At 46.3% G+C, this 23,783-nt stretch overlaps 1 protein-coding gene across 9 annotated transcripts in view; it reads left to right on the top strand.

Annotated features, from left to right (window-relative positions):
- LOC146811923 (sulfotransferase 1C2-like) overlaps nucleotides 1–23,783 on the top strand; it is a 393,580-nt gene that overhangs the window by 186,883 nt on the left and 182,914 nt on the right. For all 9 annotated transcript variants that reach the window (XM_085618884.1, XM_085618888.1, XM_085618887.1 and 6 more), the window contains one exon: nucleotides 23,364–23,492. In XM_085618884.1, coding sequence (XP_085475010.1) covers nucleotides 23,364–23,492 — 129 coding nt within the window. The remainder of the gene's footprint in view (nucleotides 1–23,363; nucleotides 23,493–23,783) is intronic.

Here is a 23,783-nt window from a genome sequence, read left to right as displayed (position 1 = left end):
ATAATGGCATCAATGCCTGCAGACCACAGGAAATCTTAGTACCTACCATTTAACTTACCCAGAAGAATAACTTAGCTGTCATAGTAACTTGTAGATATTCCTCATTTTTGCCAACCAGTTGATGTTCTCCCTGCATAGTGGGGTGCCGGAGCACATTTGGACAGCTTAAAACTAATTTTTAAGTCTTGTCTAAGACACCACCTGCACTGTCTCTAGTGAGAACTTTTCTTACCTTACAGAGAGCTTAGAAGCTACCCATTACTTACTTCTGGATGGCTTTATTGTCCTCATTTGCTTACTTCTTATGAGCTTTCATAGACTTCCTTCCTCTTCGCCAGGGCCGGCTTTAGGGGGGTGCAGCTGGTGTGGCTACACTAGGTGCTGATCTAGAGGGGGGGGCACTGACCTCACGGGAGGGGACGCTGTGTTTAGCAGTAATGTAGGATTTAAAAGCATCTGCTGCAAAGTTCCTTGTGCGTCTAGCTTTCAGGCAGCAATAAAAATGGAATGACAACTCTTGTATAATTCATGTTCCTGCTAGAGACAGAAAGATCAGAGTTTTGTCAAGTGTCAGTTTTTGACTCACAATAAAATAGCCCTGAGGGTAAATTTGCCTTATGCAAAGTACAGGTCTCTATTTTATGTGGATAGCTGAGTGGGTTTGTAAAGCCAGCCTTTACAAATGAAATGTATTTTCAGAGAGAGACTATGGAGAGATGAGGGTCTCTTTTACAGGGTGGGAGTTAGGGAATTCGAGAAGATGGTCATATGGGGTGGCACCAAAAAAGATTGTTGCACTGCGTGCCATCAGCACTAAAGCCAGCCCTGCTTTTCGTCATGTGTCAGGTGCTATTTTTTATTTAAGCGCTTTACAAGAGTGCATGTGTTTTTCAGCTATCTCTCTTGTGTACCTCTTCCCCTCCATATTTCTCCCCCAGTCCCCCACCCACCCTCTGTTTTCCACGTGCTTGCCCTAGACCCTCCTCCCCAGTCTCCGTTGTTTGTGTGCTTGCCTCCAAGGCGGGCCATTGTCAGACTTCCCTATGGCTGTAAAACCCCATGTTGCAGGGATGCCATCTAGTCTTTCATTGACTCATTCTTGTATAGATCTTCAATTAATGGAAATCGTGAATACTCTCACATAATCACCAGCAGGTAATGTCTATTGTCAAGTGGATCGAAAAAGTCTATGGCTATTCTCTCCCATGCATGCTTTGAAAGGTCTGACATGGTCAAGGTGTGGTGAGTTGATTCTTTGCAGAAAGGCAGTTGCATAGATAACAGGCCTTTAATTTCAGACATGGTCTAGGAGAGCTTGTTTTGTAGAAACAATTCCACGATGTCCTTCATGGGCCACTTCAATTATTTTCTGTTTCAGACTCTCTAGAATCAGAATTCTCGATCATCGTAGGATAACTCCTCCCTGAGTTATAGACAGTTCATTTTTGACATTTTTCTATTTTTGATATTTACTTTCTCTGGTGAGCGGTCAAGGGTGTTAGTTGCACGACAGATGTGTAATTGTAATCTTCAGCTTTATCATGTCACTATTGTGGCTCCAAGCGGTGATAATCTGGGCTAATGAAAAAACAGCTGGTGTGTTTAATTTTACAATGAAATTGATGTAGGCCTCAGCCGTCTTTGAGGGAGTACTGTCAACTTGTATAGGTACTCAGGAAAAGTAGTCAGCAGGGTTCTGATCTTTCCCTGGACGATGCGCAATGGTGTAATTATGCTTTTGCAATCTTAGTCCACATCATTCAATGCAAGGATGCATTTGGCCTTAGGTTTGCCAAATATGATCAGTAAAGCTTGATGATCTGTTACTAGCATAACAAGCATTGGCATAGCCAATAGGTCTCGCTTTTGGGACCTTATAAGGATTTAGTTATGCAGCACAATATCCTTGGTGCAACAATATCAACCGTTGCATGGCTAAACACTTATAAGGTCCCAAAGGCGAGACCTATTGGCTATGCCAATGCTTGTTACAATAGGAGCATGCATTCTGGTCGGAATGCATGCTCCCATTGTAAAGTATAGGAGTGCAACCAAAGTGTTCGGTCGCATCCTAATTAGTCGGTCGGGACCTCCGACCGGCTGTCGGTCGGTCCCTTGACCGAGACGATGTCGGGTGATTAGGCCCATGATGTATATTCCGCATATAATTCAAGGCATATCAAATATATCACATTTGGGAGGAGCAGATGGCTTAGCCTCGATGGATATGGTTCTATGACAGCACTGGGCCCCACCAATAATTTGGTGTACCGGACTCCCACACCAGTGAGTGTTTCTTCTCTCTTCACTTATTTTAAGTTTTCCCTCACCCCCTCCGTTCCCCACTTTGTGCAGGGATTGCACGCTCCTCCACTGTCCCATCCCTGTGCAAAGTCATTACACCCATGTGTCGCCTTGGAAATTCAAGCACTGCCAATCAATAAAATTAATTAGTAGTGATTAATGAAGGCGGCGGGCCAATACTGTCACAAAAGGACAACGCTGGCTGCAGTTTTTTTCTGGTTTCACTGCAGGGTTTGGTGGGAAAAGAGCAAAAAAAGGAGCTTTAAAAAAAGTCGATCAATATGGAAAGCTGAATCGCATGTTCAGGCAGAAAGTGGATTAACACTCACTTCACACCATTTAAATGGTATCTCTGGGTGCCACGGGTGGGCCGTCCTCCGCGAAGCCTTTAAGGCTATATTGGGCTGCCCGCTTATCACCAAACTGCTCCTCCGGAAGTTACGCAGAGCAAGGTAGCGCATACGCAGCCGTGTGAATACGTATTTAGGCATTTTTCTTCACAAGATGTAAGAAAAAGTAGAAAGCATGCATGGAAGAATTGTCATCTCCATGCTGTGGGTATCAGATCATATTTATTTACAACACATCAACACGGCAATGTTAAAGAAGTGGTAATTATGACAACATGAAGAAAACTTTTAAAGTGCATAAATTCATTACACCTCTCATAGCAAAACAATCTGTGCAAAGTCAGTGTAAAGAGATCTGATGTGCATGGTCTGCCAGGACTGCACAGGCCCCTCTTGGAGAGCTGAAGAAAGACCAAATCTCCCTCACTCTGGTAAACTGTTTACTTTCTGCACCCATTTCTGTCAAATCATCGATTTTTCTAGCAGAAATGTAAGGTTGTGAACACTTTTGCATTTAGTCACTAGAAGCTGAAGAGCTAAAGCCAATTATTATCGAACACATGATGAGATTTATTAAACCATTTTTTTAAAATCTTTTTCAAGCTAAAATGGAACTGCTGTTTCGGGAAAATTTGATGGTTTCTAGCTGTCATCATTTAATTACTGAAACGGTGTGGCAAAAATGCAAAATGAAAAATATTGTTTGATTTTTATTACTTTTGAAAAATGCATTAAATTGGGTTAGAAACAATCTAAAAAAATTAAAACAATTACATTTCTCACTCTGCTTCTGCCACGCATTAAAAAATGTGATATTCTACAATACGCAACATTTTAATAGACATATGTTTTAGACATTATCGTGTAGTTTGCACGCGTGTTTAAGACTCGTTGTTCCGCATACATTCAAGCAGTTTCACTTGGCAATTGAATCAAACAACACGTCGAACAGTGTGCGCTACAAATGAAAACTTGGTGCTGCACCATCTTCCCTTTCTCGTGATACAGGCAGGCGGAGGCCTTGTGGTGTTGGTATCAGAGTATGGCCTGATGGAAGTGACAGGCTCCATTTCTAGATGCAACAGATAAAGTCTGTAGGTTGAAATACCAAAAGTAAAGAAATAGAAAAACAAATCTATTTCTTTACTTTTGGTATAATCGCGGCACCCGCGCTTTACTTATAACATCAAAAGTAAAGCACGGGTGCTGTGATTATACCAAAAGTTAACAAAACAAGCGGCACTGAAAGCGATCGCATCGCGATCGCTATTGTCAAAAAACAACTAGTGGTGCGCGCGCACCACAGAGGAGCGGGGGGAGGGGGCGTGGCAGCAAGGCGAACGTGCGCTGCTGCGTGTGCTAGCCACCATCGGGAATGGGCGTAGCAAAGGCGGGACATGCGCCCGCCTTTGCCCAATTGCGTGCATTAATTTTATTTTAAAAAACGCTAAACCCAATGTCAATCAGCGAAAGCCTGCTCACAAGCACGAGCAGCTTTCAGAACCCCAGACAAAAGGGCTCTTGCTGCGCGTGCAGTGCTGCGCACTGCAAAGCAGGCGCGAACCCTAAAAAGGCTTTCTGTACAGGATAACATGAAAATGTTCGCAATCCCATACCACAGCTAAGCTTTCTTTTCAGGTTGTGAGTGAGTACGTTCGGTTTGAGACAAACTGTTACTTGCATATGCATCAATATGCCTTTGAGCATTCATGTGTCCACTTTGCTGTGGAAGGATAGCTCCTAACATGAAGGGGCTAGCATCAACAACAACCTCTGTATGAAGCTTAGGTTAGGATTGAAGTATACCATTTCCATCGCATTGTCAATGGCTTGTTTATTTCTTTAGAAGCTTTTCTTACATTAATGAAATAAAAACATTATTTTTTGTCAAGTCTTTCAACAGTGCACTTACAGTGGCAAAGTCTTGTATTTAGCTGGACCAGTTACTGGCCATGCCAAGAAATGAACACACCAATGAAACATCTTGTGGTGGGTTAAGCATTAGACAGCGCTTTTTCTTTAGAAGGATCTGGTGACATACCCTATCAGAAAAGATATGGCCCAAGAATTTTAGCTTTGTCTTATGGAACTCACTCTTGTCTGGATTAAAAGTCAAACCTGCATCAGCAAGCAAAAGACATACTTGTGTAAGAGCTTTATCATGTATTTTTTTGTGTTGCTCTGAAAACCAATCTGTCACCGCTGTAATTGAATGCATTCATGATAGGCTGTATGATAGGTTGAATGATGTCTTAAAACAGCAGATGACCCACCCAAACTTAGTCTTTTGTATCAAACAGACCAGCATATATAGAAAAGGTTGTAATGTACCTGGAATTCTCTTCAGGTTCTAACTGATGATAACCTTTATTTAAATCAAGGTGAGAGAAGACCTTTGCACCATTTAATTGCGCTATCATGTCAGCAATATCTGGACCTAATTGTTGTTCTCATTTAATTGCCTTGTTTGCCTGACGCATGTCAACCCATATGCGTACAGCTCCTTCACTGTCCTATTTAGGCACTACCACTATGGGAGAAACCTATGACGTTGGACAAGTTGAATGCTCAATAATATCATGCTTAAGTAACACTTCAAGTTCTTTTTCAACAGCTTCTTGCAAATCAAAAGCAATTTGTCGAAGTTTCTGAGCAACAGGACGAATGTCCTCATTAATATGCAACTTTACTTTCATAATCTTAACTTTTCCCAAACCATGAAATAACATTTGCAACTGACGTACTAATTTGTAATGAGCATTCATGTTGAAATTCACAGAAATCAATCCCATATCTGCGACTGTACCTAAACTCAGTTGACAAGCACTTGATGCTGTGTCTTGAAGCACCTGGAAGAGTGCTTGTACCTTAGTTCTCTTGTGTATTATTGTCGCTACAAATTAACCATAACTTTTTAGTGATGTCGATTCAGCCCAAGTGTATACTTTGGTTTGCGAAGGCGTAAGTTGCATCAGTGGAGTTGTGCCCCAGGTCAATAATCTTCAGCAGCCCTATTTCTCATTACTGTTGTGGAGTTTACATTATAAGATTAGGAGCATATGCACTGATTGTTATGCTGTGGCACACAAGATAGTATGTCAGGTAACAACTATAATTGAATATTCACAGTTTTGTGCTTGTATTTCTGCTAAAATTAAACCGGTCCTTAGTTTAGTAGATTACGGGTATAGGTCACGAGATGCCCATTGATTAGCAGCTAGCAATGTAACTTCCTAATATTGTATCATTTCTGCCTCGCCAAAAATACACACGCTTTCAGCTGCACCCTGGAATTTGCTAAGTTCTACAGAAGAAGAGACACATCTGGGTTATTCATTTTATTAAGGTGGGAAGGGTGGTGGGGGCGTTGCTTGGCAGCCAAAGATGGTGGCCATTGCTTCGCGCCGGCCAGCAAAATATCCTGCCTATCGTTGGACGCCTGCACCCGGTCACCGGGTGGAGGGCACTATGGAATCAAAAAGGACCCCCCCAGTTCAGATTTGAGGTTGGAGACTGCCCAGGAGAAGGCGGGCGACCGAACCTGATGTGAAGCGCTTCGGACCGCGCAAGCCAAGATGGCGGCGCGGCGTCGTGCATAGTGCAACGGCCTGCCCTGAGTAAAGGAAGTGGGGTGCAGGAGCCTTAGTGAGTGGGGCCGGGGAAAGCTGAAGCGGTCCCCCCATGAGCTGCGAGGAGGTGTGTGCCAGCGGCAGCGGGAGCCTGACCGGGGACACTGAGTCCCGTCCACGGTTGAGGCTACGAGGTGGGGCACCTGAACTATGGAGCAGATTGAAGTGCTGTAGAGAATTGGAGCAGAGCCCTCTTGCGGGAATCAGTTCGGGGCCGAGAAGCATGCTGAAGTGGATGGCGGCTGGTGAGATTGGACGGGGTCACCTCTGGGGAGTCAAGCGGAGTGAGGCGACGCCGCCCGGGAGTGAGTGAGTCTTAGAGGCCGCTCCCCCCCTAACTGCTGCATCGAATGGCGAGGGAAAATGGGAGCAGCTGAAAGTGAGCAGGCTTGAGTCGAGAAGCAGATTGCGTCGCCGCTGAGCCCACAGTGGATTGTGTCTTAACATCCCCTGCTTGCAATAGGAGAGCAGCAGTGGTGGGTTTGGGCAGACAGTGCCCGGACCTGGGAACAGAACCCCCTGAACAAAGAAGTTGGACCCCTGGCCTGAGGAGGCGCACCAAGTTGGACTGGATTGCCCCACTATCGGGCGGGGGCGGTGGCACTGGGCCTGCCGCTGCATCACCCCAAAAGACTTGCCGGCAACATCCATACAGACCTAGCACCTGTCGGGGGAGCATGACACGTGGAGGAGGCCGCTGCGCTGGGGTTGCCTGCTGAGGTGCGGGACGATGGTAGCAGCTGTGAACCGAGACTGAAGACTCTTAAAGGAGGCCTGGATCCCCCTATGGAAGGCATGTGGGAACTGCTTAACAGTGTCTACCTGGAGCCAAATACGCAGGCCCTGTTCAGGCTAGTTCTGAGAGTTGCATCAACGGATGGACTTGGAACAGGGGGAATATTGGCCCAAGTGGACAAATAGCAAATTAAGCAGAACAGCACCGCGTGTTGGGCGTTAGACAAGGGGAAAAGAGCCTGCACCCTAACCATTGCGTTGTCCACTTGATCAGGACTATGAGCACACTGAAAGGGAGAAACACTAAGGGGACCCCGAAGGTGGTGTCCCCTCAAGGAAGAGTGATGTGCCCCGCTAGGGCCGGAACAGTTGAACTATCCCGATCTATGAGTAGCTGGCATCGCCCATCAAGACCCACAATGTTAGGGAATGGACTTGTAGGATAGATACCTCCCAGCAGAATACATTTGACGAGTGATAAGGAGGGAAACGTCCCTAACAATATGGGTAAGCCCAGAGCAAGACAAACTGGGCCTCCCCAGGAGCAAGAGGAGACATAGCAGGGCGGGATGCAGGCCGAGCAGGCTGATCCGGTACAGCTGCAGTTGACTAAGATCCTTGAGGCAATCGCAGATACGAAGGCCACACTGCACCCGGATATCAGCACAATATATGTTGGGCTGGGTCTCCTCCGAGCGGAGCACACGAAACTGACCGAGAGAGTGAATCAGACGAAAACTACACTCATGGAATTGGATCCAGCACAGCGGGCGCTGACCATACAGGTGGGAAAGCTGAAGGTTACGCCGGAGGGCTTGTCCGCTTTCTACACCCTGGAGAGGGCGCACTGTGTACTGGCCAGCCCCCCAGCCCCGGGGCAGCCCCCAGGCACAGTGGTGGCTGGACTCCTCCACTTCAGAGACAGGGATTTGCCCCTGCAGAAAGCTTGGACAGAGGGCCCGTACGAGATAGACAACAACAGAGTCTCTATTTTTTCCAGACTACACTCTGGAGGTTCAAAGGAGACGCGCCTTTTTCCTTGAGGTCAAGAAGGTATAGAGAGAAGAAGGCCTCCAGTACGTCTTGATATTCCCGGCCCAATTGCACATAATTTTAGGTGGGAAAGCCCACTTCCATGATAATCCTAGTTCCTCCTGGGAATGGGTTCAGACCTACAAATCTGGAGGCCTGCTGGCTCGACGGGGAGCTTGCTTAAATCCCGGGGCCCGGGGCCCGCAAACCCAGAAAACTTTCCAGGAACCGGTTGAGACGTAGGGTCCCGAAGAAACCGAGCTCGTCACAAACACAAAAAGAAAGGACTGCAGGCTGTGGTGACCATTATGCGGGAAAGGAAGACCACATCAGAGTATGGGACCCACTCTTCAAGGTAAACTAAGGGGATTGATTCCGACTCTTCTCACTCTGTTGGAACTTCGCCGCCGGTGGTGACTCCGAAGACAGCATATGAGATCATTTAGCGCTGGAATATGGCCTGCAATGCTGTGACCCTCTGGAAGATGGAAGCCTCTGGAGATTCACCCGGGGTCCGAACTGGCTCAGACAGTCTAAGGCAGGAGCACCTTAAGCACCTCATATCCTTTTTGGTCAAACCTTCGGAAGTGCTGCATCCCCCTAGGATCCTTACCTGGTGGGGTTTGGGTCTTCCTTAGCGCTTAATGTTGTATGTGAAGTTTGGGCAGTCGGTCGTTGCTGGACTGCTATGGGACATGGGGATTGTTCAACATGGGGGTTTTGTTTTTAAATTCAGTTATATTGTTTGCAGATTTGGGTGGAAACGGTTGCTGAGGAGATTTAACAATGAGGGGGGTGGCGTGCTGAGGTCTTTGAGTGTTGTACTACAACTATGTCTTCTACAAATAACTCACTGATAGATAGCAAAGGCAGATACGTCCTCCTGTCGGGAATGTTAGTGGGACAGGAGATAATGCTGAGTAACATTTATGCCCCTAACCTGGATCAGGTTTCTTTCCTTACTTCCCTCTCGTTCAAGCTGGCAGGGCAGATGGGGGTCCAGTGATACTGGGTGGAGATTTCAATTGTGTAGCGCATGTTATGGTTGACAGATCCCCCCCCCCCCCCCCCCCCCCCTCATGGGTGCACTGTCGCACCTACTGCTGCTGGGTTTCGGGACTGGATGAGACGCTGGGGTCTGGAAGATATTTGGAGGGTGCAGCATCTAGCAGACAGAGAGTATTCTTTCTTCTCCCCGATACACAAGGTCCATACTAGAATTGACACTTTCATGTGTACATGGACCCTCAGTGTCTATTGTTGACACTGAATATTTGGGGCACACTGTTTCCGACCACAGCCCATTACTGCTGACGCATTGGCCCCTAGAGAGGCATCCCCCAATCCCTTCATGGAGGCTCAACCCGCTGACTCTGGAGGATGTCCCGTTTAGGGCCTCACTGAACATGCTTGTTGAATCTTACTTCCTCACTAATGCCCACACAGCTACATTAGTACTAGTCGAGTGGAAGGTATTTAAAGTGGTGGTAAGGGGACACTGCATGGGCCAGTCCATTGGGATACAAAGAGATATCCATCAAGAGTTATTAGATTTAAAGGGACAGCTACCGCAACTGGACAATGTCCAGGGACTTGACCCCGTCTCCCTGGTGAAACTGCAGGAAACACGGGCGAGCCACAATGCAATATTGGAAAGGCTGAGATGTCACAAGCATAAGGCTCATCTGGATAGGGTACAGAAGGAGGAGGGGAGAGCTGGCCGCCTCTTGGCCTGGCTGATCACAGCAGAGACCCGTGGGTCGCCGATTACACAGCTCAGGGCTGAGTCAGGGGATCTAGTGTACCTGAGGAAATTAACGTTTTAATCCAAGAGTATTATGGGAGATTGTACGCTGCCCTGAGAGAGGTTCCCCTAACACCTATAGGGGACTTCTTAGGGCCCCTGCAGCTCCAATCAGTGGACAGGTGGGTTCAGGAGGAACTGGGAGGGCCGGTGACTCAGCAGGAGGTACATGCAGCCATTGCGGACATGGCTCCCGGTATGACTCCGGGACCGGATGGCCTTCTAGCAGAATTTTACAAGAGATACAGTGCCACTCTGGCACCGCGTTTAGGGACCCTCTATGCGGAGTCTCTTGGGATCTGCAGGCTTCCTGACTCTACCAGGAGCGCGTTGGTGATTCCCCTCCCCAAAACTAAGAAGACAGGTGCCCGGGTGGCAGATTTTAGGCCTCTCTCCATGCTCAACCTTGATTTTAAAATTCTTAATAAGATTCTAGCGAGTAGGCTGCTTCCCCACATGACCAGAACGACTTCGTCCCCTCCCGCAATACCTCCTACAACTTGCGTAGGCTCTACTCCATCCTTTGTCATCCAGAGGTGACTTCTTGGCAACAGGCAGCGGTGCTTTCCATTGACCTGGAAAAATCATTTGATACAGTTTGCTGGGAATACCTGTTCAAAACCATGTTGCGAATTGGCCTTGGGAGCAGGTGGGTGAAGTGGGTGCAGCTCCTATATGAGGCGCTGACAGCGCGGGTTAAGACGGTTAAAACAATCTCCTGTCAATACCAGATCTTCCGAAGAACCCGGCAGGGCTGCCCCCTCTCCCGCCTCCTGTTTGACTTAGCTATTGAACCATTGGCTGAGACGGTACACCAGTGAGGTGTGGGGATGGGCCTTAGAGTGGGAGGGCAGGTCCACACTATTTCCCTCTATGCCGATGACCCGCTGATCTATCTGGAGGAGGCGGTTACGGGTACTGACACGGCCATACAGCTCTTGGAGGGATTTGCATGTATATCAGGCCTCTGGGTCAATAGAGCCAAGACGTTCTTGTTCCCAGTAGCGGGTCCCATATCTAGGCAGAGGATCTTGATGGAGGGCAATAATTGGGCCCCCCCATTTGTTTAACTGTTTGGGTATACATGTCTTCCATTCAGTAGACGATTTGAGGGAAGGAAACCTGGACAGAGCCCTGCAAGCTCTTAGATCCTGTGTCCGTTTCTGGGGCACCCTACAGTTGCCCATAATGGCTAAGATCCCCCTTTCTCAAATGACTTCTCTATTTTTTTTGTCAATCTCCCAGTCCTGATGCCCCCAGGGTGGTTTTGTTCGCTGAATTCTCCTCTACGTGACTTATTGTGGGGAGACGGGTGCAGGATAGTGTCCCTGATGACGCTCCAATGTCCTTTGACAGAAGGGGGACTGGGGGGTACCGAATTTTGAGCTCTATATGTTAGCAGCCCAGCTGCAATAGTTAGCACAGTGGTTAGAAGAAGCAAATGTAGAGGGTGTATGTCTGTCGGAACCTAGTGTAGGCCCTGACTAAATTATTGGACTCCACAGACATGAAAAAAATGTCTGACTAAAGTACGGGGATCCCTATGGTACTCCCCGCTGGTACCACTGGTGGGCCTGCCGCACAGGGTGCCTCGGATGACTTTTTCGCCCGAGCAACTGGCACCCTGGACAGCAGTGGGGTTGGAGAACTTGGAGGACTGCTTTTCTGATGGCACGCTGATCCCTTTCCGGGAACTAGCGGGGGATAGCTGCCTCCTCCTGGGGCAGTTCCTGCAATATGAGGCCTTGACCTGCGACTTTGGGCAGCTGTGGGGAAAGGGAAGGGAGGAACCTGGAACTCACCCAGTGCTGCATGCGCTGCTCACACTTGGCTCTGCGGAGCACCAGGTGAAGTGGCTCTACGCTACCCAGTTATCTGCATCGCTCGACCCTTTGACTGGCGCAGGAGAAGTGAGATAAGGTTGTAGATGGGGAACTATCAGACGCAGAGTGGGGGAAAATACTGAAGTACCCAAAGAGGACATCCCGTAACACCTGTCTGAAATACAGACAATTCAATTTTATACTCATGACCTAGATGATACCCCACTGCCTTAACGTTGCATATGGAGGGGAGGTGCGTAAGTGCCCAAGGTGTGCCCAACCGTACGCAGGCTTCCTTCATATGACATGGGAATGTCAGTTGATGCGGGAATTTTGGGAAGCAGTCCTAGCAACAATTATGGATGTTCTGGGGAGGGAGCTGGCCCTCACAGTACGTATATACTTGCTGGGACTTTTCCCTCGACTGCACAAGCGTAAGGTCGGGAATAGGCTTGGCTTTGGGACTGGCCAGGAGGAGAACTGCGTTGGAATGGAATGGACCTCTGGTGGCAGGTTGGAGCCAGGACTTGATTAATTGGGCTGGGGCTGAGGGGAGAGCACCACAATGGGAGGAGGCTAGGGGAATGCGGCAACGCCCTATAGCAGAGCTTTGGATGGAGGCGTTGGCAATGTGGGAGACACCCGCACAAACTAGTGGAGAGGAAGAAGTAAGCTAAAATCGGTAGGAACAACAAGACACATATGGCTGCAATGCTCACGTCCCAACAGCGGAATAACCAGTTTGAACACGATTTTGAAATGTAAACTTAGCTTTAAATTAGACAGGAGACGCTGGAAGACCGTAGGTTACCATAGCGGACCGGGTGACCTTAGTAGCTCACCTGGGCACACACAGTGAGGCACAGCAGTCAGAATACCCCAAGTAAGACACATGTATACAAACACGTACACCCTTCTGCATAAGTTTTAGTTCATGTTTGCAGTTATTTTGTTTTTCCTATATAAGCATGCAAAAAAATGTAGTGACCTACTGGAATAGACTGATACCTACCTAACAGTGTCTAAATAGAATGTGAATTACATAGAAGAGTGGACAGAAACACTCTTAGGGGCGGTCCATATGCATAAGAATTGTGATAGGATATCTGAATGTATTAGCAAGAAGTTGGACAATTACCATGTGAACTTCTAACAGTACATTGTGCCGCAGTTCAATACAATGCCTATAATTGTAACTGAAATACAGAATACACATGTACAAGAAGTGTATTCCTGCTTAATACAAAATGCAAATAAAAATATGCTTAAAAAAAAAACAATTAAGAAAGGGAGGACTTATCCTTAGCAAGTGCATTAATGTTTGGCGTTTACATCATGTATTTTGGAATTTTAAAAGTATTATTTATAGGCATTTTTGTGGCATGGGAGGCAGCCCTCAAAAGCACACCACATCATTAAATTCCACTCCACAACACAAAATACAATTCCACATAATTACACTCCAAAACACACAATCTCACTCCACATAATTCCAGTATACTAAAAACAACATAATTACAATCCACATAATTCCACAGCATGCCACATAATTCCAATACACTAATCGACTCCACATCACACAATTCCACGCCACACAATTACACAAATAACTAATTCAATCCAACCCAAATAATTCCACAAAACACACCACATACATACACTTCATAACACAAAGGTAAAAAAACATTGCCATTTACAATGCCAATAGCTCCAACAAATACAAGACCTATTGCATATGTATAAAACATCGCCATTTACAATCCCAATAGCTCCAACTCCAACAAATGTGATACCTATTGCATTTCCAGTGCTAGCTAAACATTGGGAGGATAATTGCTGAATGCCAGGACTGAGGAAATCCTGTTTCGCACTCAATACGGGTTGTCAAGAGAAGTGCGCAGAACTCAACATCCTCTTTACGGAGGTCCATCGGTACACTGTCTGGTCCCAGCGCCTTTTTAGAAAGACTTTTATTTATGGTTATTGTCTCTTGCTCAAAGGAAAATGTTATGTGTTGGACTTGGCCCTTTTGGCAGGTTCAACCCGAAACGTTTTGCATTCTCCTAGCCTTTATCTGTAACCTGGTGTTGGTGATTTTAGGCCTCCGAACACTTTAGCACTGTGGTCCAGTGTAAAGTGCGTGCGCTCTCTGTGTATGTGTGGTGAGATTGGCCTGCCCTCTCATAGGAATGCATTGGGGATGAGTGTGTCTGTGGTAATTCCTGATATGAGGGGAGTGGCAGGGGAGAATAAATGCTGTGCAATGGTGTGCGCAGATTTATGATGACTGGTGGAGAAATACCACTTTTAGAAGTTGGCATTTCTGTGTACTGTGTTTCTGCCTGCCTGATGTGAATTGCCTGTCTGGCTTGTGATTGACAGGAGCTGAGAGGTGTGGGTGGCTCAAGGAGCCAGGGGGAGTCAGCCCAGTGGTGAATAGAGAGATCTGCATGCAGATGGGAGGGAGGAGTTGCACCTAGGACCTGAATAGGACTGTGCTTTCCCTCCACAAGGCCGGCTCCGCCCCCTGTGGTGCGTCTGATCACTGAGCCCTCACCTGACAAAAGGAGGGAGGAGCTGAGCAAAACAAAGTGCACCAAAGCTCTCCTGAATCAGTTGCATCTGGTTCCCCCATGCCCTGCACCTTTACACAACGGAAATACTGGTATAAATATAGGGGCTGTGAACCCATGAAAATGTTCTGTTTTTTGGATCCTGAACCTGTGGGGCATGCTGCTGCTGGGGCCCAGGGGGGGGCTGCCAGGAGGGCTTGTCTCTCTGAGCCCTGCATTGCCCCCTTATTCCTCAGGACTGATTCGTTTGTCTGCAGAGCCCCTTCCTCTATGGGGACTTACTTTTGATGGCCCTTGCGCCCTGTGAGCGCCTTGTTTTATATTTCCAGGAACACTTTGGTGGCCCTGAGGAGCGCTCCTGTTTTTGACTTGCAGCGCTGGGCTGCGATTACCACCGAGGGAATCCCAACGTAGGGATACCCCCATTATGTCCAATGTATTGCAGGTGCCCACCCCGCTTTATGTCTAATTTGTCCGCGTGGTGGTCTTCTCAGCGGGTGCCCACCCCACTTATTTGGATATCAATTACGGGTGCCCACCCCGCTGATGCCTTATCTCCTTTGCGGGTGTCCACCCGGCAATCTAGAATGGAAAAATCACCGCCGCCGGCCCGAGCCGGAAGTCAGGCAGCGGAATGCCTGACGTGGGGCGGGACTTCGGTTTCTCAGAGGGAAGCCCCGCGCCCACAGGATCGCCGGAAGGGAGAAGTGCTGAGGCAGGGCAGCAGGGCTCTCATGATAAAGAGAGAGCCCCGCGTAGTGAGGGAGACTCCGTCCAGGGCCTCGCAGGCGCATTGAAGTTCTGGTCCCAGGAAGAGGGACCGGGCGAAGAAAAGCACACATGAGGAGTCCGGTGAGTGGAGCTGGTGGGGAGGGGGTGCATATCGAGGCACATATGGGTGTCTGCCCCATTGTTGTCTTCCCAAGGCACCGGGTTGGTGCCTGAGCGGCCCCGGCAGAGAGTGGGCCGCTCCCACGTTACTGGGCATGTCTGGCTTGTGTGGCTCCAGCGTGGGCCATATTTGTTTAAAGGCTCCAGTGGGGGTCCTGAGGGTCAGAGGAGCCCATGTTCTTGAAATGGCCATTCACATGAGCAGGCCTGCCGGTGCGGGGCGCTCCAACGGTGGTGGTAAGTTCTTTTTGTTGGTGCATTTGTCTAAGGAGAGCCCGGGTGCTCCAGCGCATTGTGGGGCCTGATGGCGGCCGCAGATGAGCTCCCGGATGCACATTCTCGGTGCCTGGAGCAGTGTAGGGGCCATATTGGTTTTAGAGCCCCAGTGGGGCTTGAGATGCACGTTTAGTGCCAGTGCTTGTTTTTGCTGGCCATCTTTCCCAGCTACCCTGCAAGAGCGCAGGCAGCTGCAACCTTTTGGGGCATATTTGTTTGCAGGGCACAGTCGGTGCCAGTGCCCCACATTTGGTATTCACAGCTGCGCAGCACTTAGTGCCAGCTGCAACGTTCAAGCCTGCGCAGAGTGCGCACCCTTGACTTCCGCTGCATTGGCAGCGCGCCCTGACTGTTGGACATAGGGCATTTGAGCCCCTTTTGAGATGGCCAGGTGGCCAGGGGGACCATTAGGTTTGTAGGGCGCCAGGCCCTATGTGATTTATGTGGTGCTAGGAAATGTAATGTATGTACTATGTGTTATGCACCCTGTGTTATACCTCTAAAATGTAGTTTTATGATTATGAGGTTGTTTTGCCTATTATCAATTATGCTGGTGAGATTATGTTTCATTGTGTGATTTATGCCCCTAATGTGAGTTATGCTTAGGAGGTTAGGGTCTAATGTGTTTAGATTTATGAGAGGATTGCATAATGTGTGTATGCTGGTGAGGTTGGTGCAGAATGTATTCGCACCTAACGTGATACTGTGCATAATGTGGTTTATGTTACAGGCTGATGCTGAGTTCAGTGGTTACCAGTAGTTACTGGTTGTGTTCTATGTTTATGATAAGTTCTACATTTACTAAGTTCACTCTGTGATGGTTCTGATAGTGGTCCAGTTGGCCCTGTCAGGTGTAAATAATCCCTTGTAAATATAATCTAGTGCCAGGTGGCACCATGTATATTATGTGATTACTATTCTAATGTGTTATGAGAATACAAAGGCTATTTTTGATATAACCTTGTGTGGAGTTCCTTTTGTAGTGTGCCTGGGATGTTGCTGCTGTGTGTGTGCGCAAATACTTTACACATGGCCTCCGGGATAAGCCTGACTGCTCGTGCCAAGCTACCAAGGGGGTGAGCAGGGGTTATCTTTGGCGTGTAACTCCCTTGCCCTGACTAGAGTGGTGGTTTCTGCCTGGCTTTGGCGCAAGCCTTAGCCAACCAGAAATCCCATTTCTAACATTATGTTAATAGGAAATTGTAGCACTGCTATACTATTAGAATCCCATTCACTGTCTTGGGGACAATAAATCCTGGTGAAGCGATGTGCACGATCTTCTGAACCCATATTGGAACCCAAAAATTTCCTGGGCATTTTGGAGAATGTATTTGAATTAACTACCTGCTAAAACAGCTGTGTACCTTTGAGCTCACATGAGAAAACTGTGTTTTCTTATATCGCAAGCTGTAAACAAGATTTCCAATTTTTCAGTCCCTTTTATATTCTTTCCTGCAGATTGTTATATCATCCCTGTTCCTAGGAGAAGGCTTTGGTGCCTTTCGCAGCCTTTTTTTTTTTTAGCTCTTTCTCAGACCTCATCAAACCAAAACCCATCACTATCCCCATTGGTTTTAAAAATAGGGCCCCTGTCTTAATACCCAAATTGCAAAGGTTTCAACAATAAGAGTAGGTTTGATATCAGGTTATAAGCAACTATAGTTGAGGTCCAGATTCCTTATTAGTTGACATAATACTTTTCCCATGTTAAGACATTTCCAGATCAGCCTTCACCCATTATCTTTAATGGAGAGTTTAAATTGATCCTGAGACAGCACCTTAGATCTACTTTAGGAGGTTATAATAGAGACAAAAGGAGATTGTGGTTGTAAAGTCGTGGGCCCCAAGGCCCACATACTTAGTAAACGAGTACATGGCCACTGAGTGTATTGTTACTAAACTGACCATGAGCACGTGCCATTGGTCACTTTTATTAACAGGCCCACGTCTCTTGTGACGCTTGTTTTGGATGGGTGTGGGGTCTAAGTGTGGATGGATCTCGAGGGAGTGGCTGATAATTCCAGGTCCTGCTGAGACACTAGAACGTGTCCAGCAGGACACTACAGTGGTCACTATGTATGCTTGCTTGTATAGCCCCTTCTAATATCAGGGTAGACAAGCTCCTTATGATGAATATGTAGTGGATAGTAGCACAGCAACCTCTGACTGTAAATGTTGTTAATTGTGTTTTTTAAGTTTAAGGCAATACAGAAATCACAACTTAATAAGAAGCCATACAACATTTTCCCTGTGAGTCCTGAGTTGCTAATGTAACGGACACATCTCCCAAATGAGCATTACAATCAGCTTGATGGAACAAGTAGGCAAGACCTTAAAGCAAGTTGTTTAACCTGCCATAGCCTTGCCAGAGAGCAGGGGTAGGGCAGAAATGTATGACAAATGAAGCAATTGCAAATAACATCTTCAATGGCCCATCCTTCTTGGAGTAAAACAGTATCAAACATGGTAATGTATTCAACCCATTTTGCCCGATCTAGTTTAGCAGTTAGACCCGCTTTATTGCAACCTAATACTTTAATTGCAATATTCTCATATAATGGGGCAGGAACTTCTTGTGCTTCACAGTGCTCCAATGTGAGCAGAGTGTTTACTGTAGGACTAACATCAGAATCAATAGTGTAGGAACTAGTGTTAGCCAATGTTTCTGCGAGTACTGTCTGAGTGGGGGCTTGGATACAGTCCCCATAAGTCAGTCGTTCTTAGCTAAATTTGACAGAACCAAGAAACAATTAACAGACAAGACAGATATCGTATTATAAGAGCATTACATCCTATGGCACTTGTGATACAGCAGATGGGATATCCAATCTGTTTTTGACAGAGTATCCATCTGCCAAACTCTAAATCAGGTCTTTAGTAAGGTGGCCTACCCAGCCTACCCAATTCACCAATAAAATGTGGTTATAAAAGCCACAGTGAATTTTGGCATTTCTACTCATCCAATATATGGCCTTATATTTCAGTTGATCTGTAGATTCTACTGCCTAGAGGACTAAAGGATGGACAGTTGTCAGGATTGCAACATAAGTTCACGATAGAGGTGGCAGATGGACTTCTTTCCTGCGCAGCTGAGGTTTCAAATGTGCTCTATAGACCCAAAACAGTTCTAAGGGGCTCGCCTCTTCCGTCCCCTCCGGTCCACTGAATAGTGGGATAGGTAGTCCCACAGAGGATATTTGTTTGGGTCAAGACATTCATGCCCTTGGGCCCCCAGGGATAGGTTAGTTGTTGGTACCCTCACCTCTGATGCGGGTAATGTTGAGATTAGCAGGTTGCACTGGAGATCGTCTTGAAGCACCCAAATGCTCACAGGCTTTCTGAAGGTTACTACACAATAACGCTTGAGGTCTTTTGATGTGGCGGTGCCAGTGTCTTCTCAGTCAACAAGCGCAGCTGCAAAGATCCTGCACACAAGCAGAAGTTACTTTAAAGAATAGCTCCAGCCCCAGACCATAGATTTCCACTGGGTGTGCATCCTTTCGCTTCTATTACTGGAGTTTAATCACAAGTACCACCTTCCTGAAGCCCCCCCCCCCGACACTCAGAATTTGGCTCACATTTTCTTTGTCCTTAATGCACAGCTGGGCTCACCTTTTTGAGGCAGCATCCTCTACAGAGAGCTTTGGCAGCATCTATTCACTGAAGTGAGTTTAACCTCTTCCCGCAGACCACAGACAGAATATTAGAACCAAAAATATTGTGTGACAGAATATTGTGTCAAAAATATTGAGGACCAAAATATCCAGAAGGTAAGTGCAACTAGGTAAGTAGAGATTTACTATTCTTAACTCCACATCTACATACCTTGAAGAAATATATCATCAAAGGACATATATGTGGAGTTAGATATAGTAAAACTTTACTTACCTACAGAAACTTACCTTCACAATATTTTTGCCTTCAATATTATTGACACAATATTTTGCCCCACAATATATTTAGTTCCGATAGTCTGTCTAAACGCATATTCAACTTCTCCAGCAGGTCTTCAACCAAAGTCTCTAGTACAGTAAGGCAATCAGATCTTCTGAAGCTTGGGGTCCAACAATCCTGTTTCTCCAGCAGGCAGCTTCTCCTTTTCTCCAGACAGTGTAAAGCAGCCCCTAGACTGGGTCTTTCTCAGGTTGTCCCTAACTGGAAGGAAGCCAGCATTCAGAGATCCTAGCTCTGGCGCTCAAGTAATTTCCACTCATCTTAATACAGATTCCTTGTCACTGGTTTATGAAAACACTGGCACACTGACCTGGGCTTCTACCCAGTATTTGTTTGAGTTTTGCAGACAACAGAACACTTTGTCAGGCGTAGATCTCCTCCAGTGACCTCCTCCACCTGTTAGAACCCATTTTTCTAACTCATGTCAACAAGAGCTGTGGACACCGCATGTACTGTCTCATGAGCACATTGTTGTGACCCCCTCAATCCCTGCACTGCTTCTCCACTATCTGTGGGCTGGAAAATGTCATTGGGGTGTTCATAGTGGGTAGGGCACTGTGTGTTATTCTGAGCAGTAGTTCATTGTCAATATCTTCCTGAAAGTGCTAAATCTCTAGCACAGAATTACATGTTGCGTAGCTTGCCTTCTTTCCCTTTGATGACCAAATTATTTTCCCCTTGGCTCTCAGTGAGAATCCAGGTGAGAAGTAGGAGTTAACCCCCCCACCCCCCATCACCCATGTGATTGGGAACATTTTAAACAAGAGGGCTTGGCCAACTGACTTTAGCTGTCAGTAGGTTACTTTGTCTGAAAGGTGCAGAACAGCTTCTTTCCTAAGAAAGACACATCTTCCGTCAGACACAGGTCGGCCACAGCAAAGATTTCTTCAGATCTAGGGCCTAGACATATGTCTTATCTGAAATGCAGAGAGGAATCAGCAACATCCTAACCCTGTATCACAATACTTCTCAGTTACACTTGCGTATAGTTTGTCCATTGATACTGGTCAAGGAGGCCAGTACTTATCAGTCTTGAACAATTGGATGTTACACATCCTCATACTTGGATGAAGATGACCACAGCATGATCAGGGGAAGCGGAGTGCTGTGGTCAAGTGTAGATTGTCCTAGGCTGGTGAGAGCTCATCCAAGAATTAAGTGTATCAGCCCCAGACAAGAGGCCAGGAGGGAGTGTGTGCTGGTATGACTCTGGCAGAAACATATCTACGACTTTAGAGCAGAGGGGCTATCCTCCCTACCAGGAAAACAAATGTACCTAGGGAAAGGACAATGGAATGCAAAACATAAAAACTTTCATGTCCTGCATAGAACCTGCACGAGCCCACCTCCTTTTGGAAGTGTGAGCACACCTACACACAAACACACACAGTCCAATGGACTCCAGCAAGGCATATCTTTATACTTCACATTCAACCAAAACTATACCACAAGTATGGCTTTCTTCCAGGAATGTTTCAGGCTTGATGGAGGCTAAAGCAGCCTGGTCATGGTGAATGGACAACACTTCTACCTGGAGAAGGCAGATAGGCACTTCCTCCACAGAGTGCAGGAGAAAGGTGTGTACCTATAGCACTGAATATGCTGCTACCACCACCACCAGTCTCTCACAGTTTTTAGGTAGAGAGGGCAGTAGCCAGCACCAGTGAAACGAGAGTACCCTCAGGAGGCTTGCATGATTGTTCAGCTCACTCAGACTAAAAGAGAAAACAGCCTGAGGAGATGGCAACATAGCTCTCTTGAGTCATGCACATGGTTCATTGATTGTTATATTTCTTATTTGAGCACTTTCACTTAATGGCGTATTGGTACTAAGAATCAGTTATTAAAGCACTAATAACTTAACACAGTCACATAGCTAGAGGCAAGAACATCATCGCAAATGAAAAAGCATGTGTTTGGGAGGTTGAGGGCAATGTTTTCCTAACACAATGAAAAAATATGTTACTCCTTCTTACCATCTGACAGTGTTGTAGATGCAAGAGACTGCTCTGGTTGACCTTTGACTAACTGCTCTAGCAGTTTTGCAACGTCCGTCTTAACAAAGCCAACTAAACAATACTACACTAATCAAGGTCTGATACTAGGAAAACATTCATGACCAATATAGATGGCTTGGAAATTGTTGTGCAGCATTCCATATCAAAGATGGTAAAAGCAACTCCTTGCAGCTGCACCAATTTATTGATGGAGTGATTTGAAAACTCATGAATGTGCACTGATGAAACTCAAGATTTCATGCACACAGACATCTAGTATGACTGGGATGAATGATACAGACTTAGAGAACCACTTCTACCTTAGGTCCAACAAACATGTCTACCTCAAAGTATTTTGTCACTCACCATACATTTCTTCTGCATCCATTTGGCTACTGCCCCCTACAATAACGTAATTGGTGACTTCCCCAACTGGTTACAACATAGGTCACTGGCTATGTGGCAGGCCTATGTCTAGAAAAGACCTAACTTGCAGGATATTAGTGCTGCATGTCTTAAATGAGGAGGTTGACATTGTCTTCAAGTCTCATCAATCAATCAACTTCATTTTGGTTCAATGAACCATAAAAGTATACAGTGCAAGACAATATACATACTTTAAAACATTATAAATACAAATCTCAGCTTATGATAATATAAATATGTAAAACAATTATACTACATAAATTGACAAAAAGCTACCACAGTGCTCAGATAAAAGCCAAAGGAACAAAAACCTCAAAAAAGGCCTTAGGACTTAGGACTCACATAATCCTGTGACATAGTGGACCCCTAATGAGCCCATCATTAGGGGTCCTATATGTCACCCGGATTATGCGAGTTAAATATCAAATATATAAACAAAACCATCAATACATAGATAAAAGGCACAGCAATTAATGTACAAAAATCTGTTGAATATCCATCTAAAATTCATAAAACATCACATAAAAACAGTAGCCCTCTACTTAATGGCACGTTCAATACAGAGGCGGCTTCTCCATGTGGGTGGAGGAGCGTCGCCCCACTGATTTCTCACAGTGCAAGAAGCAGAAACATAAAATGGTATTATAAATACCATTTTATGTTTCTGCTTCTCGCACTGCAAGAAAGCAGAAGGGTTTGGTTGGGAGTGGGCAGGGGAGGAGTGGCTAGCCCAATGCTGTGGGCCCTGATTGTAACCAGATATGCGCACTCTCGATTTTCTTCATAGAGGCTGCATGCAGCCTACATGGAAAAAATGGCCTCCCCATAGACGCTTGTGTGGTTGGCGTCCGAGCAAATCACAATGCTGCCATTCCAGCATTGTGAGTGGCTTAAGGGATGGGAGGGAAGCTACCTGCTTCCTGTTGCAGAGAACGATGCAGGACCGACGATGCAAGACCAGGCCGGCGAAGGTACGTTTTTTTTATTTTTATTAAACCTTCCCCCCCCACGTGACTCCCCCACCCGCGAGTCATGCCGGCTGCGACTGGTTCAATATATATAGCAGCACAAAAGCAGATCTTAATAGAATGCAAAGTTAGCAGGTAAATGAAAGCAGGTCTGCAGTCTTATAGTGACTTGTGGGTGTCAGCAACTTGCGTTTATTGATTTTAGAGTGGATTCCTGGTTCGAAACGTAGTCCAGAAAAGCACCTGCATTTCAGCAGGCAGAAACATGGATGCTGGGCTTATCACTTATTTCATGGTCACTACAAATTGGCAAATGCTTCCACTTGTGCACTGAGATTTAATGTTATGGCTGATAGGAGGCAAACCACTCAAAATTCCTGATTGATCCATTCAAATGATTCACAGTGAGATGGTGGATCATTAGGTTGCTTGTAAAGTCTGAAGGGTCCGTCCTAGTCTCCTCCAGTCCAACAGTATGATTTGATGGTTAAATAACACCACACAACCACCCTGTCTGTACGTACAATTGCCCCAAAATGCAGGCTGTTATTTATGAAGACCCCCTGACAGTGCAGTAATGATTTCTGTCCCTTCCTAACAGGCACCACCTGGGTACAAGAGATTGTTGACATGATACAGCAAAATGGAGACGTGGACAAGTGTCGACGGGCCCCTTGCTATGTCAGAGTCCCCTTCATAGACCTCAATCCTCCAAAGCCGTTTCCATCTGGTAAGTTGCAATGTGATATTCAGCAAAGTATTTTCGAGGAGACAGAGTTTGATTTACAATTTCAACCAATATGATATTCTTAATAATATTTTTGTGGCTGCCAATGTTTTCTGCTCTTGTTGCAAGCAAGACGAGATGAGTTATTCAACTTCACCAGTTACATCTCGCCCGTCTGGGGTGAATAGCGACCTGAACAGAAGTATTTGTCAAACTTCACATTCTCTATTGTGTTCTGCGAGCTTAATCATTTTGTACCTTGTGGTGCAGGGAATACGGGGGCTACCGGGGATA

The sequence above is a fragment of the Triturus cristatus genome, chromosome 7 (genome assembly GCF_964204655.1).
Source record: "Triturus cristatus chromosome 7, aTriCri1.1, whole genome shotgun sequence".
Classification (NCBI taxonomy): Eukaryota; Metazoa; Chordata; class Amphibia; order Caudata; family Salamandridae; genus Triturus; species Triturus cristatus.
The sequence above is the reverse complement of the archived record's forward strand: the minus strand, read 5'-3'. Positions and strand labels throughout refer to the sequence as shown.